The 14,380-nt window shown below is 40.5% G+C and overlaps 2 protein-coding genes across 2 annotated transcripts in view; both read left to right on the top strand.

Moving 5' to 3' along the window:
- Positions 1-468: 468 nt before the first annotated feature.
- Positions 469-6,766, top strand: LOC121158906 (dynein heavy chain 14, axonemal-like; the record flags this gene model as incomplete). Its single annotated transcript, XM_040983921.1, has 3 exons — positions 469-766; positions 3,195-3,352; positions 6,633-6,766. Coding segments are annotated over exons 1-3 (369 nt in total), but the record flags the coding sequence as incomplete, so codon positions are not given.
- The window catches only part of LOC121158908 (dynein heavy chain 14, axonemal-like), a 38,652-nt gene continuing 30,967 nt past the window's right edge, over positions 6,696-14,380 (top strand). Inside the window, exons 1-2 of the mRNA XM_040983928.1 lie at positions 6,696-6,782; positions 13,675-13,830. Coding sequence (XP_040839862.1) covers positions 6,771-6,782; positions 13,675-13,830 — 168 coding nt within the window. The 5' untranslated portion in view covers positions 6,696-6,770. The remainder of the gene's footprint in view (positions 6,783-13,674; positions 13,831-14,380) is intronic.

The raw sequence follows: 14,380 nt of genomic DNA, 5'->3' as shown, positions 1-14,380 counted from the left end.
CAGACATATAGTGATTGATGGATTTTTTTCTTAAAAAAAAAAACTCTGTTGTATAATGCTTACATGAAACTCATTTCATCTGTAAGAACACAAATAGACTGATCATGAAGGGATAGAATAAGATCATCCATACAAATGAAACCCAAAATAAAACTGAAGTAGCCGTATTTATATCAGATAAATAGGATTTATCTAAACAGTGAAAAGAGACAAGCAAGGGCATTATATAATAAAGAAAGGGTTCAGTTCAGGAAGTGGAAATGGCAGTTATGCTACTCTCTATGCACCCAGTATCAGAGCACCCAAAAATATAAAACAAATATTAATATACTTGAACATAGAGCTGGATTCCAGTAAAATAATTGTGGGTGACAAAGCATGCCACTTTCAGGAATGGACAGATCATTTAGACAGAAAATCAGCACAACAAAAGCAGAGTTAAATCACTCCCAGGTGTGACTGGAATGACAGGCCTCTCCAGCACACATTCTAAGATATATTATATTTTTGAGGATAGATCATGGGGCAGGTTATAAGTCTTAAATTTTAAAAATAGTCATATCATGTATCAACTCAGACTAAATTGCAACAAAAATAGAAATTAGTAACAAAACTGTCAAAATTGTCTCTTAGGTTATAGAAACAATGTGAATTTTCATATCCTGTTACTTCTTCCAGATTAAAAAAAAATGGCCACATTTATACCCATTGATTTTACTACTTTAACTCAAGGAGAATACGAAGAAGAAAGCACCACAAAACCAAGGTAAACATAAGATATGGTAAAATGAAATTTCCCCCCACCCTCATAATATGATTTTTACAGCATTGGTAAGCCATCAAGGTGTAAAACTTAGTGTGTTTTGTGGAGGATAGTGAAAGGCTCTGGTCAGTAAAGACCTTAGTTTCTTAGGGACTGAGTTCCTAGCAAAACAAATCAACATTGGTAGCTGGGTCTCCCCTGGAGACTAAGCTTGGATATGCACACCGCCCCCCAAAAAAGTAAGAGGGAGTTGATGGGTATGAGAAATTAACAGACAACTGAGAAACCCCACACAGAGGGAGGTTTATAACAGATGTGGACTTCGTACAGAAAGTGGCAGCACCAAGCAGATGGAAGAAGTTTGGGCACAGCTGTGTGTTTTGTCCTTTCCCACATTCTTCTTGGGGCATCAGCATCTATGCTGTCACCAATGCAAGACAGGAAGCCACAGTAGCAGCCAAATCAGCCAGAGGCTGGGGGGTGTCAGCACCTCGGCACCCTGTGTGGGCCAAGGGTGGAAATGAGTGAGTGGTTGATTACAGAAGTGGGTGCCCACGTCTGCCCCTGGGCACCATCTTCCCCTTCTTGTTCTTCCAGTCTCCCAGGCCACAAGGCTCCAAGACTGAAACTATGGGAAAGAACAATGTCCCAGATGAAATTCTGAGATTCTTTGAGGAATAGTAGGCAATGTTTGGGCACAGATGCTCCGTGTGTGTGTGTGTGTGTGTGTGTGTGTGTGTCTGTCTGTAGGTTAGAGTTTCAAGGGGAAACTTTGCAAAATGTTTATAAACCAATGGGGTCTCAAAAGAGTTCAAAGAGAACATATTTAGTGATACCTGATGAACTGGTTATGAATAAGAACTTATTTTTTATCCTTTTTTTATTGATTACATTGCATTATGTGACACAGTTTTATAGGCACTGGGATTCCCACCTCCCCTCCCCAAAACCTGCCCCCCCCCCATGGTGGATTCCTCCACCTTGTTGCATTACCACAGTTCAAATTCAGTTGAAATTCTTTCATTACAAGCATCTACAAAGCAGAGTCCAGCATCTTATTGTCCAGAGAAGTTCAACGGTTTCTTGGGGAGACCATCTCTTGTCTGAAGGTAGAGCTGACAGAGTATCATCCCAATCAATTAAAAGCCCCAACATTACATCAGTAACAATTTATAACGTAATGGAATTAGTTGACATGGTATTGTGTAACCAACATGTTACGAGAGAGAGAGAGAGAGAGAGAAAAGAGTGCAAGTTCTGAACCACATCCTATGCTTCTACATTGACATTTCAATTGTTAGTTTATATACAACTGGGTTCTATACACCTTAAAATGGCTATAGATTACTATTCAGCTGTCTCATGTCTATTTTAATTTTAGTATTTAGCAGTTTATAGCATTAAAGCATGATTTTGCAGAACCTGGCTGTTTTTCAGGTAGTCTAACTCTATAACTCTAACAAGACATATGTCAACAGTTTAGGTGCAGAACAGTTTTAGAAGGGGTGTGCAGAGAAATCTTCAATCCCTTAGTGAGGAGTAACTAATCTTTGTGTCCCACCCAGTGAGTTATGAGTGCATCCCCACTGCCTGTTTCCTGTCTGTTTCTAAGCTTTATGAATAAGAACTTATGCCTTACTTGTCCCTGAAAAAAGTAGCGCCTTCTTAGTTATATGATTATTGTTGTTTAATACACCAATAGGGACTCCCCCTCCAAAACACACACACACCACCCACACACACACACACACACACACACACACACACACATACACACACCACATGCAACAACACACACACAAAAGGAGTTGCACAGTCTGAATTTCCTTTGCTGCCTTAAAATATGACCTCCTGCATCAATAGATTGTAGACAGTGATTTGGGATTTGCTGCAAAATGTTTTTTCCAGCATTTACAGAGCAGAAAATTGTCTGATATGCTGTGGGAAGATTTTACTTTAAATGAGTTGAGTTTTTCACTTTGTCATAAAGGAAGTTAATAAATAAATGTAAAATTTCAGAAGAGTGTCCTGAGTTGGTTCTACCACTAATATAAATGGATAATATTTTTTATCTAACATGAAATCAAGATTTTTATATCCCTTCTCACTTTGCATTTTTACTAATAATTTATAGCATTATGTTCTTATGCTAAAACCACTTATCTCTGTTGAGTACTTAACTATTTGACTTCCAATGTAAATATTTTGGCTCTTATTTTCAAAATGCATGCTCAAAAATCACTCAAAAGGACAGATATTACACTTTCTTATAAAGTACAAAATAAATATTCAATCTTTAAGTTGTAACGTGTTTACCATAAAATGCCATTGCAATTATAAAAGTGAAATTCCGAATAGTGTGCTAACAGTTCGGTGTCTTGTTGGTATGATGATGCTTTTATTTCTCAGAATATTTTCTTTGTCCTACTAGATGTGTAGCATATGAACAATATGAAGAAATTACAGCAACAGAGACTGAACTATATGAAACAGAAGAACAGGAGACCTTAACCTATGACACACCAAGAAAATTCGCTGGATTACTCCAGTCAGGGAAAACAGAAGAAACTGATCAAGATTACTACCCAGGCATGTTGCTTTTTTTTTTTTTAAGATTTATTTATTTTTATTGGAAAGGCAGATATACAGAGAGGAGGAGAGACAGAGAGGAAGACCAGGCATGTTGCTTAATCCTTTATTTTATGAAGATGAAAAGGGTTTTTAAAAATGGCCTCAAAATAAGAAATTAAGTAAAAGTTAGTTTACCTTCAAAATATAAGGTTTGATATTTTATTAATTTTCATTCATCATAGCAGTTAGAAGGGTCTTCAAAGACTTTTTGTTTAAACAATTTGAATACTGATTAGAATCCAAATACCCACAATAATAAAAATAAAAATAGCAATAGGGACATCATTGCCACCAAGAATATTTGGCATTTCTATTTTTATAGCAGTCTGTGATCGACATCCCTGCTTAGAGAATATCATCTAATGTGCATTTTTTAATTGGTGAGGAAGATCTCAAAGGTGGTGGCAGCATTTTCTCAAGACCCCAGTGTCTTCTCTCTGTGCTGTGCCTTGGTTTTTGTTCATCACAAAGGAAAAGGTTGCATCAGAAGTGGGGGTGGGAGGAGCCATTAGACTCAGTGAGGTAAACCAGGCGAAGACAGATGAAGCCTGATCTAGAAAAGTTGGCCTGACAGCAGTTGAGGGTAGCATGGTGGTTATCAGAGACTGGAAAGAGTGGTAAGGAGAGAGAAGGATGAAGAAAAGTTAACCAGTGGACAGGAACAAGCAGCTCTAGTTTCTACTGCATGCTAGACCAACTCCAGACAGCAGTAATGAACTGTGGATTTTTTACAATGCTAGAAGAAGGGATCTTAAATGGTTTCACTATAAAGAAATGATCAGGGTTTGAGGTCATATGTATCCCACAAATGTGTATATTTTTATGGATTGCTTAATTTTAAAAAATGTAAGAAAGGAGTAGTCTGAAGACCAGATAATACCAACAACTTCAGTAAAATGATGACTGAAAACTGCCCATTGGCCTTACTTGTGTGCTGTGTTTTGGTAGGATTTCTGGATTAAGAAATGGAGGAGGAAACAGAAGAGTATGCAATTGTTGTGAAGTTCAACTGTTGCAAAAGACAAGCACGGATTAACAACAGGAGAGAGATGGCCAAACAATATATTTTGTTTAAGTTAGGGGTTGCTTGGATGTGCAAAGGAACAGTTTAATGGTGCATGCATGGAGAAATGGGATCTAAGCAAAATGATGTGTCAAGGACTGATCTTGGATAAGAGGAAAGACATTCCTTCCCTCTTTATTAAACCAGGAGGAATAAAACAAACATGAGCTGTTGGTTTGTTTGGCAGTGGCAAGTTACAGGGATTCTCCTCTGTTCCCAGGGAATTAGGCATTGAGATCTGTTGAAGGAGAGAGCTGGAAGGTTAAGGTTTAAAGATTTTTGCAGTGTGAAAATCTGAAGTCATTGAAGAGTGTTGGGAGAGCAAGTTAATAAGACAATAACATTTTTCTTATGTGTCCAGGGTCTATTAGTACTTAATTAAAATGGAAAACTACCAACCCATCTACTTGTGGGATGTCTCACAGCACTGGGATGTGCAGCTTTAAAGAACTCATAGGTTTGAGTTTGTGCAAGGTTGATGTTTTGCCATGTAGACCAAAGAGAAAGAGCTTAGCAAATTGGCAAGAGTGTGTGGAAAGACAGCATAATCTGCCCTGGATAACAAACAGGGTAAACAGAAATGAAAGGGTAATGGGTGATAAGAAAGTTATGTTCCAGTGGATTAATGCTCTTGATGAAAGTGGAAGAGTACAGTGCAACAAAAAGACATGAACTTCAGAGGAGCTGGAGCTTATCTTTAAAAGAGGGCAAGTTGTAATGATTTGGAAGTGGTGATTGAGATCAAGGAGAAAGAGAATCCTGATCACTGTCTTCTATCCACCCAAGGAGAGAATGTAAACCATAGCTGCTTCAGAGAGCTGAATACCTGTAATTCCTGTTAACACGAGGAGCTCGGTGGTGTCGTCAGGGCTCCTGTTGATGCAAGGAGCAGGGAGAAACTCATGGAACAGGTTAAAGATGGATGACGTTTTTCACAACTCTTGTACAATATTCATAAAGCCAACCAAGTATCTTATTGTGGTCTGGACAATGTTTGAATTTTTCTTTGATTTGTTTATTTAAAAGGCAGAATTAGAGAGAAAGAAAGAAAATCTTCTATGCACTGATTAATTTCCCAAGCAGTAGAGCCAGGAACTCCATCTGGATCTCCTCTATGAGTGATAGGGGTCCAGAGATTTGGGCCAACTTCTGCAAGTGTCCCCAGGCACATTACCAAGGAGCTGGATGGAAGTGAAACAGCCAGCACTCAAGTGGACATTTTGATGTGGGTTGCCAGCATTGCAGATTATGTCTTAACCAGCTGAGCTGCAGTACCAGCCCAGTCTTTGTCTCATCCCCCATCTGTATTCCCCTCCCCTCGACCCCAAGTCACAGTTGAAAACCTTACCCTCAGATGCCTGGAACAGGGTTGGTGTGTGATCTCTGGTTATGCAAACTGGAGATAATGGCTCTCTTCATTAGCAATTGACAGGCTCTTTATTTTGTAATTATTTTGTTTGTGATTATTATGTCTAAACTCCTATTACCTCGTAGCTCAGGGATTTGTACTACATAGATATGAAATAAATGAGGACTTGTGAAATCCATTCACTTATAAAATGTCCTATTTTCGATAACCTTTCCATTCTTCTGTGTGCTTAAAATGTGCCAGTTATGCAAGCCATAAAAAAATATGAAAAGTAGACTTTCTTTTGCTACTTTTTAACATTTATATCTAAATATGTTCTGGATTCAGTTGCCAAATTACGGTTAATAAAGAGTTTTTTTTCCCATATTTCATGAGAAGTCACACATTAAAGATGTAAAGGAATAGAATCAGCTGCTTCCTGACCTTTTGGCTAAAATTAAGTGTACTGTCATAGTAAAATTAACAGCATGGCTCCTTAGCAAGCACTGACTATGTGCTTTAAGTGAATTAATTCTTGGCAACAAACCTATGTGACACTTACAAATAAACAAACAAATAAACAAAAAAACAAAAACCTTCCTTCAACGCTGAGAAAAGTGACACAGGCAAATAATTCACAGGGTTGATTGCAGACGTGAGTGGTAAGGTTTATGTCTGAGCTTGGGACCCAGGCAGTTTGACCCAGGGCCTATGGCCTCACGTGATGAGCGTTAGCCTCATGTGATGAGCGACTACATTGCATTAAATGTGTACTGTGACATTATTTATAGCACCTGCTGGTTAACGAACTAAGATTTCATTTTCAGATTATTTCATGGAAGGTATTACTCAAAAACCCGTAGTTGTTCCGAAGCCAGGGACTCCTAAAAAGAAAGAGAAACCAAAGGAAAAAGAGGATGAAACCCAAGTGTGTCCCAGGATGAGGAAAGCCAAAGTTCCACATTATGATACCACAGGTGAGTGTTCCTCTCAACCCTCCTATTGAGAGGAAACATGAGGCTGTTTCACATTGCTCTGTGGTTTGTGTGCTGACACAGAAACTGATTTCAGAACAATTTACTGAATTTTCTGTTTGATTGCTTAAAGAATTGTTTTCAATTTCTGAAAGTTGTGATTTTTGTAATGAGGTGGCATTATGGTAATAAAGGATATGGAATTGCAACTGGATAGACAAACTAAACTTTTGCTGTGCTTTATTTTTATTTTCCAATGATTTTCCTCTAGAAAGTTCCACTTGAACTTTGAAATTTCTTGCTTGTCTGTGCTGTTTGTTCTTATCTCAGTGTAAAAGTGGAATGTAGGCCAGACTTTCTCCAAGTCTGAGTATAGCATACCAGTGAGTAAAAAGGGTTTCTGAAAAAATAGAATTAAAAGATAAGGTAACAATGCCATGAACTTTTTAAAGCCGCTTATATTTTTCTTTTTAGTTAGCATTCATGATTCTGTTAGAAATTCAGGGTTTTTTTTTAGAAACTTTCTAGGTTTTTAGAACATGGGTATTCCTTAAATTTTGTTCTTTGGAAATTACTCCTTATCTTCCTCCACGTGCCTTCATTTTCCAGAAGGCTACAGAATCTTGCAATCTGCTAAGTCCCCCTGAATAATTTATACTTGGGCAATGTTTCATAAGACAACTTGAGTAATCCCCACTGCCTGCCAGGGTGTGCATTGGCAAGAAGCAGGAGTCAGGCCACTGGTGTGTATACTGAGTCTATGCATGCCAGTGTGGCACATGTGCTTGTTAACCGGACCCTCAACCCCAGGGCTAAGCATCCACCCCGTGTGGTGTTTACCCAGGTGGATAAACACCATTCCTTCTTTGCTCCTGTTAATAGCTAATTTTCTCTGTACTTGTGCTCTGTGTAAACTTTTAGGTTGCCATGTAAATATTTTTCTTTATACAGCAAAATTTGAAATAAGTTATCCTTAAGGGATGCTGTTCTTTGCACTTATGGCAGAGTTTTATTTTAATATTTTATACCAGAACCAAAAGATGATGATGTGATAAGAAATATTTTTAGGCTAAGAGAAAAGCTTGATTAGCCAATGACATTACCACAACACACTTTGAAACATAGACCTTGTGAAAAATATATTCCAAAGAGTATACAAAAGGTATTGTTCCACCATTTTATTCCATTTTGAATTATAAAAACAAATTGTTCCAAATTGTTTTAATTTTTATTTTTAGTTCATTTGTTTCATTTCCTTCTATTGTTACACTAGCATCAAATTGTTGAGTGGAAAATGCTGATTAAAGTACTAAACATCGCTTTATTTTACTTATTTAAGGAATGAAAAATGGATAGGATAAGGCTATAATACTTCAAAATATTTGTCTCTCCTCTTATCACTTATTCTCATCAGGTCCTCGGGGTGCCATCTGCCTGAAATGTGAATCTAAACTTTGTTCTCTATTATCAATTGTGTGTGTGTGTGTGTGTGTGCGTGTATGTTGTGATTTAAAAAGATATCCTAGTGTAATTTTTCTGACAGTCTGTCCTCACTGCAAGTTGTTGGCACCTGATTTTCACACCATAATCTCTTTATCTTTTCCGTTCTGTCCTTACTCATTAGCCTCTTTGTTCAGAAAAAGGTGATCTTGTCCAAGATTGTGTTACCCAAGGGAGGAAGTCCTGGCAAGACCTAGGCTCTCCCTCCTCCGGGTGTATCACAGCAGACTGGCTGAGCAACGTCCTGTGTTCCGACCTTCAGCTGAGCGATTCTCATGGTGCAATCCCCAGACAGGTCACAACATCAGCTTCAGCTCGGGCTGCATTAGGAATACATATTCTCATTTCTGATTCAGTGGGCTGAAGGTGTAAACTGGAAGGACCTAACCATCCACATTTTATTGAGCTCTGCTGGTGATCTGATGAGCAATCAAGAACCGTTGCTGCAAACAAGGGATCAACCAACTGTTTCCTGAAAAAGGAGCAGCTTGTGGCTAGTGGAGACTTTGCAGCCATGTAATTCCTGTCATTGTAATGGAAAGGCATGCATAGGACATAACAGAAGGGACTATGTTCCAGTCAAGATTTATTTACAAAATCTGGCACCTGGCCATGGTTGGTGCCTTGCTGCTCTAGATTGTTCCTAGGAGAATAGATGATCTTTTGATCATTGTTTGGAGGTGGCACAATATAAAAAAGTATATGCATAAAGGGAACAGACACACCTAATTTTAATTATCTACACACACTATACTACCTTGGGCATGTTCCTGCCCGCTGTGAGCTTTGTTTTCTTTGACCTTGAAATGAAGACAATAGTTATGCCCAGAGTGGCGAAGACTAAATGAGGTGAAACTTGTGCCATGGGACTTGACAGTGTATTTAGTAATTAAAAGAAGTCCTAGCTACACAAGGTGCCATGGACTTCCAAAGAAAGTGTTTTATTTGTATGTAAGAATATGAACAAACGTTTGTTTTCATTTGAAGAAGAATTTGTTACCTGGAACATATTATGGTTCTCTAGCTGAATTTTAAATTATATGTGTAATTGGTGTAAAAGCATTGTATGTAACCTAAGTTTCTAGTAACCTCACATTTTGAAACATAATTTAGAGAACGCATGTTTCAAATGACCATATAGCTATAACAAAGCACATATACTATGTGAGCCATCACTCTGCCTTTATTTGTCATTTTAAAATCAGATTTTCTTCCCTCCATTTCATTTGAGAGACAGGAAGGGAGTGAGGGAGAAGGGAGAGAGAGACAGAGAAGGGAGGGAGGGAGGGAGGTGGAAGCAACTGAGACAGAAATAAATAACCTTCCAAAAATAAAAATATTATGAAACGGGGTTCAAAATCACTTCAGTGAGAAACTATTTAGAAGTTTGTGGGAACATTACTGAATATTAAGTAGTTTTAACAATATATCTCAGTAACCCAAAGAAGACCAAATTAGACTTCCTTATAATTTTAGATGGCTTTCATTAATAAAAGTTAATCCTTTTAAAGTAAAATAAATTTCACTTAAGCATTTTTAGAAATGGGAAAGATTTTTCAATAATACCAAATAAATGACAGACAGTTAATATCATTTATTGCATAGTTCAGGACATGCTTTTACTCAGAGTTGGATTTTTTTTTTCTTTTAGAATTCTTTTATTTTGGCAATTATTCCTTAAATAGTTGATTAGGGCACGAAGAGTCAAGGGCTACAGGAAACTGGGTAAGACCATTGTTTCCACATTTATGTTATTAATTTTTTTCTGTGTCCTTGGTAAGGAAAGAGATAAAAGGAAAAGCCCCACCCAGGCTCCCACCCCTCCCAGGTCTCTGACTTGGGGCATGCTCTGAAGGTCCTGTTCATGCAGTTTTCATAGTTGAACAGTTCTGTATTGCTGCCAATCTCACCACTACAAGCATGATGAAATCTCTTCAGAATCCACTGGCTGATAGTCTCTTCATGATTGGGGTTCTGAGATCAGCAGTTCAGTTGGAGGGCTCCCCAGAGAAACTTCGTCTGAGGTGATCCCAGACCTGATTGTTGTGTGTGCTTGCCAGTACAGGGTCTGGCACAGTCCGTCGCCTCAATCAGCTTATGCACATGCTGGTTGTTGCAGTTGCTGGGTCGGTCCAGCAATTTTGTTTGCAGTTTTGTTTCCAGCCATGTCTTCTACGCGAACCAATGGTTGTTGCTGTCCAGCCCGATCCTACCCACTTCATACTCTGCCCTCATGCAAAAACCAGTGGGAGCTTCAGCCTAGTTGGGGTGACTCCCTATAACCCCCTCCAGGCCTAACCCAACCCTGATTCCCATGCTTGCCACTATGTACCACAGACTTGTTCAGTCTGTCCCACATGCCATTTAGCTCTCGTACATGTCAGTGGGCATTGAAGCCCATTGCAACCTAACCTGCCCTATTATCCAGCCCACATACATATTGACGGGTGCTGTTCTGTCTAGCCACCCCTGCCCCAATCCTGGTTTTCATGCTCTCCAGTGGGAGTGGTAACCCAAGAGGGAGGCACCCACTGTTTCCCTCCTAGGCCACTCCCTCTCCTGGATTATGCACTCTCCAGGTTGTTCTGGAGTTTAGCTTGATAGACTTAGCCCCCAGTCTAAAGCCCAACGATCCCTCACCCACTCTAATTTATGCTTGCACCAGAAGGCGCAATCAGCCTAGTCTAGCTTTTCCCTGATCTAGCTTACATGAGGCCCACAGGTGTTGCAGCCCTGCCTGGTCTGGTCTGCCCCCATCCCAGTTCACGCTCTCCAGTTGGAGTGGCTGCCCACCAGGGGAGCCCTCCACATTCCCCCTGCCAGCTTTGCCCCCTCCTTCCCTGGTTCTCACATGTGCTAGTTGGGTGCTGTGGCCCAGTCTGGTATGGCCTACCTCACCTTGCCATTTGCTAATGGGTGTTGTAGCCTGACCAAGCCTGGCCCACCCCCAATTCCAGCTGATGCTGGTGAGGGTTATAGCCTAGCCCAGCCCAGCAGGCAGCCAATCCCAGCCATAATGTACACTGGTATGTGTTGCGACTGAACCTGGTCTGACCCACACTCTGTTCTGGAGCTCAGATTTGCCAACGGGTGATGTGAACTTGTTCAGCCTGGTTTGCCTCTGACCTATGCTAAATGTATGCCAGTAGGTACCTTTCCCTGGCCTGGTCTGGGCTGCTCCTTATCGTGGTTCTTGCACTGACCTGCATCTACTGTGTCCTGCCAGAGGAGTTGCCCAGGCTCCTTCATCAGAACCTCTCCCATTGCCAGATCTCATGCATACTGGTGGGTCCATGAGCCAGCCCTACTTAGTCCATCTCCTGGCCTAGCAGGAACAGTGGCCTTTCCTGACTGGCCTTCAACCTATTCCAGTTCTTACATTTGGATGTTTCAGCCAAGCCAAGGATTATCCATACCCAGACACAGCTCACACATGGCTCAGTAGGGGCAGAAACCTTGCCTAGTCCATCTTACATATACCCTGGTTCTCCGGATCACTAGATGGTATTGGAGTCCAGTCCGGCCTGGTGCATCCATTCCCAGTCCACACTTATGCCAAGGGAGACTGCAGCCATATCCAGACCAGAACACAGCCCCCACTCCAGTCCCCGGACTCACCAGTGGGAACCCCAACCCAGTTAGGGTGTCTTCTTAGCTCCCCAGTTAGACCTGTTCCCAACCATAGATTGTGTGCATGCCAGTGGTTGCGCTGACCCAGATGGCTTAGCCCCTCACCTGTCTCAGCCTTTGCCTTCATTGCTGTGTCCTGTATCCCTGGCTCGTGCAGACCAGTCAGGGTAAGAGCCTAGCTCGGCATGACCTGTGCAACATCCTGATTCTGTTCTTCCTTGTGAGTTAAGGTTTGTTTGGCCCCCTTCGAGTTGCAGCTCAGCCCACCCCACATCCTGTTTTTGGATGCACATTCAGGTGCTGCTGCCTTGAGCTGCCCAGACTGTTGTCAGTTCCCTTACCTGTAAGTGATGGCAGGTTCTATGGTTATACCTAGCTCAGCCCATCACCACCCCAACTCTTGAGCTAACCAGTGGGACTTGTATTTCCACAGGATTGGGCCCATACTTCCCCTGTGAATCTATCCCTAGATCTGGTCCTCTCACATGTTGGTTAGTATCCTGACCCTGCCAAGTGTGACCCATCCCCTGTTCCACCACTCAGTCAGATACTGGTACCTAGCCCTGCCAGACATGCCCCCAGTCATAGCTTTTGTATGAACTGGTATGTAGCAATCAGTGATGCTCTATGCTAACAGCCCATCTCGGGATTTCCATGTGGGTTGGTAAATCAGTCTGGCCCAAAAGGAACTTATGCAGTCTCCCAGTCGTCGTCCCAGTCCCCTAACAGCAGTTAGGGTTACTTCTTCGAGTTGCATGAGACAGTAGAGTGGGTAGGATTGAGCTGGATCCACCGTGGTCACAGAGATGGGGCAGGAGTTATGGGCAATCACCGACCAGTATGGCATACTGATGTGAGAAGGTTTCGCCGACCATGTCTTGAAACTCACCAGAAGTATGTCTCTCCCAAGGGACAGGTGTGCTATTAGCATATCATTCCCCACCAGAAACTATCGGAACCCAACCTCGACTGTGAGCCAGGCCGATCCTTTATCGTTGAAAGGAGAGCAGAAGAAGTAATACACATCTGCCCAGGCCTGGAATGTCCTATGTCTGGGACCTTGTGGCCTTTTGTCCCAAGGCCAGGTACATGGAAACTAGATTTTCTTGTTCATGGAGAAACATCTTTGAGGGAAACCTTTAAAAGGTGCATTCCCCACCATTAATACGGGTTTTGCTTCTTGTCCTCCTGCCACTATGGCAGAGCACTAGGGTTCTCATTTTCCTCCTGCCACTATGGTAGAGCACTAGGGTTCTTTTTTACTTTTCCTTAAAAAAAAAAAAATATTAAAGTTGACATTGATCTCCTAATGGTTTTAAGGATAATGTATGTGCACACATTACTTGGTATTAAAATTTGTTAAGTAACTAGTAAATACTTAAGGCTTCATTAATATAAAAGCAAGTGCTAAATTTAATAAGCCAAAAGGCATTGATGTTGGCAGACAAACTTAGTGGAAAGTTTCATGTATGTTAAAGGCTGTCACCAAGTTCTTGGGGTTATTAAGTAATAATATACATTAATAAGCATATAGATAAAAGTTGCCTGAAGTTCTATCACCAAATTATGTTTAATAATGAAAGTAAGCATGCTTACTTTTCCTGAGATTACTCTAGTTTAATTTTGATTAGATACAATTTGATGCTAGCTTTCCACAATGATAGTTTTAATCTGTAGTAACCTTGTTTTGATTTATTGGATGATTTTTGTTTTAGTCATTTCATTAGTTATTGTAGTCAAATTGATTTTTTTTTTTTTACATCAGCAACCTTTGAATGATGATGGAGAGCTTGTATATTGCCTTCCTCGGGTTCATCCTTTTAATGCGCTTTACAACCCATATGACCTTCAGGTAGTGTCCACCTCCAAGGCTAAACAAAGTGAAGAATTTTGGATTGTTACTGCATCGTTTGTCTCAAAGGTAATATTGAATGGCTGTTCTCAGCATTCAGAACAACAAAATATTGCTGAACTTAGAACTTGATAGCACAAATTTATCTCTGTGTTTGAGAAACCCAGTCCTTTGAGAGCAATTTAAATTTAACAATCCTCTTGGGAACAAAGTTATTACTAGTGATGTTTTTTCTTGGTAGAGTTTTCACTTTCAAGGTTCAATTCTGGGATTTTTTTTTTTTTTTGCCTCTCAAATCCTTTATTTGTTTACAATCTTTTAAAGAACTAGAAAACAGGTCTTTTCTGGCATAATATTAAGTATATCAATAACGGAAAGGTCACGCTCCTCCCACTGGCATGTTTATCAGAGCTCCTTTGTCAGATACAGAAATGCTCTATTTATGCTCTTGCACAGTGCTTTGCTACTTAGTGCAAGTCGTAGTTACAGCCTCCCTTGTTTTGATCATTTGCTTCATATCTGCCTGTTTGCTCTCTGTCTTCCCAATCTCCCAACTGAAACTGTGAAGTATATGTGGGCAGGACCACATTTATATGAGGCTGAGTGTGTGTAGATATGG

This window comes from Ochotona curzoniae, unplaced genomic scaffold (genome assembly GCF_017591425.1).
Source record: "Ochotona curzoniae isolate NIBS_2020 unplaced genomic scaffold, NIBS_Ocur_1.0 contig_391, whole genome shotgun sequence".
Lineage (NCBI taxonomy): Eukaryota > Metazoa > Chordata > Mammalia > Lagomorpha > Ochotonidae > Ochotona > Ochotona curzoniae.
This window is presented reverse-complemented; position numbering and strand designations above follow the sequence as displayed.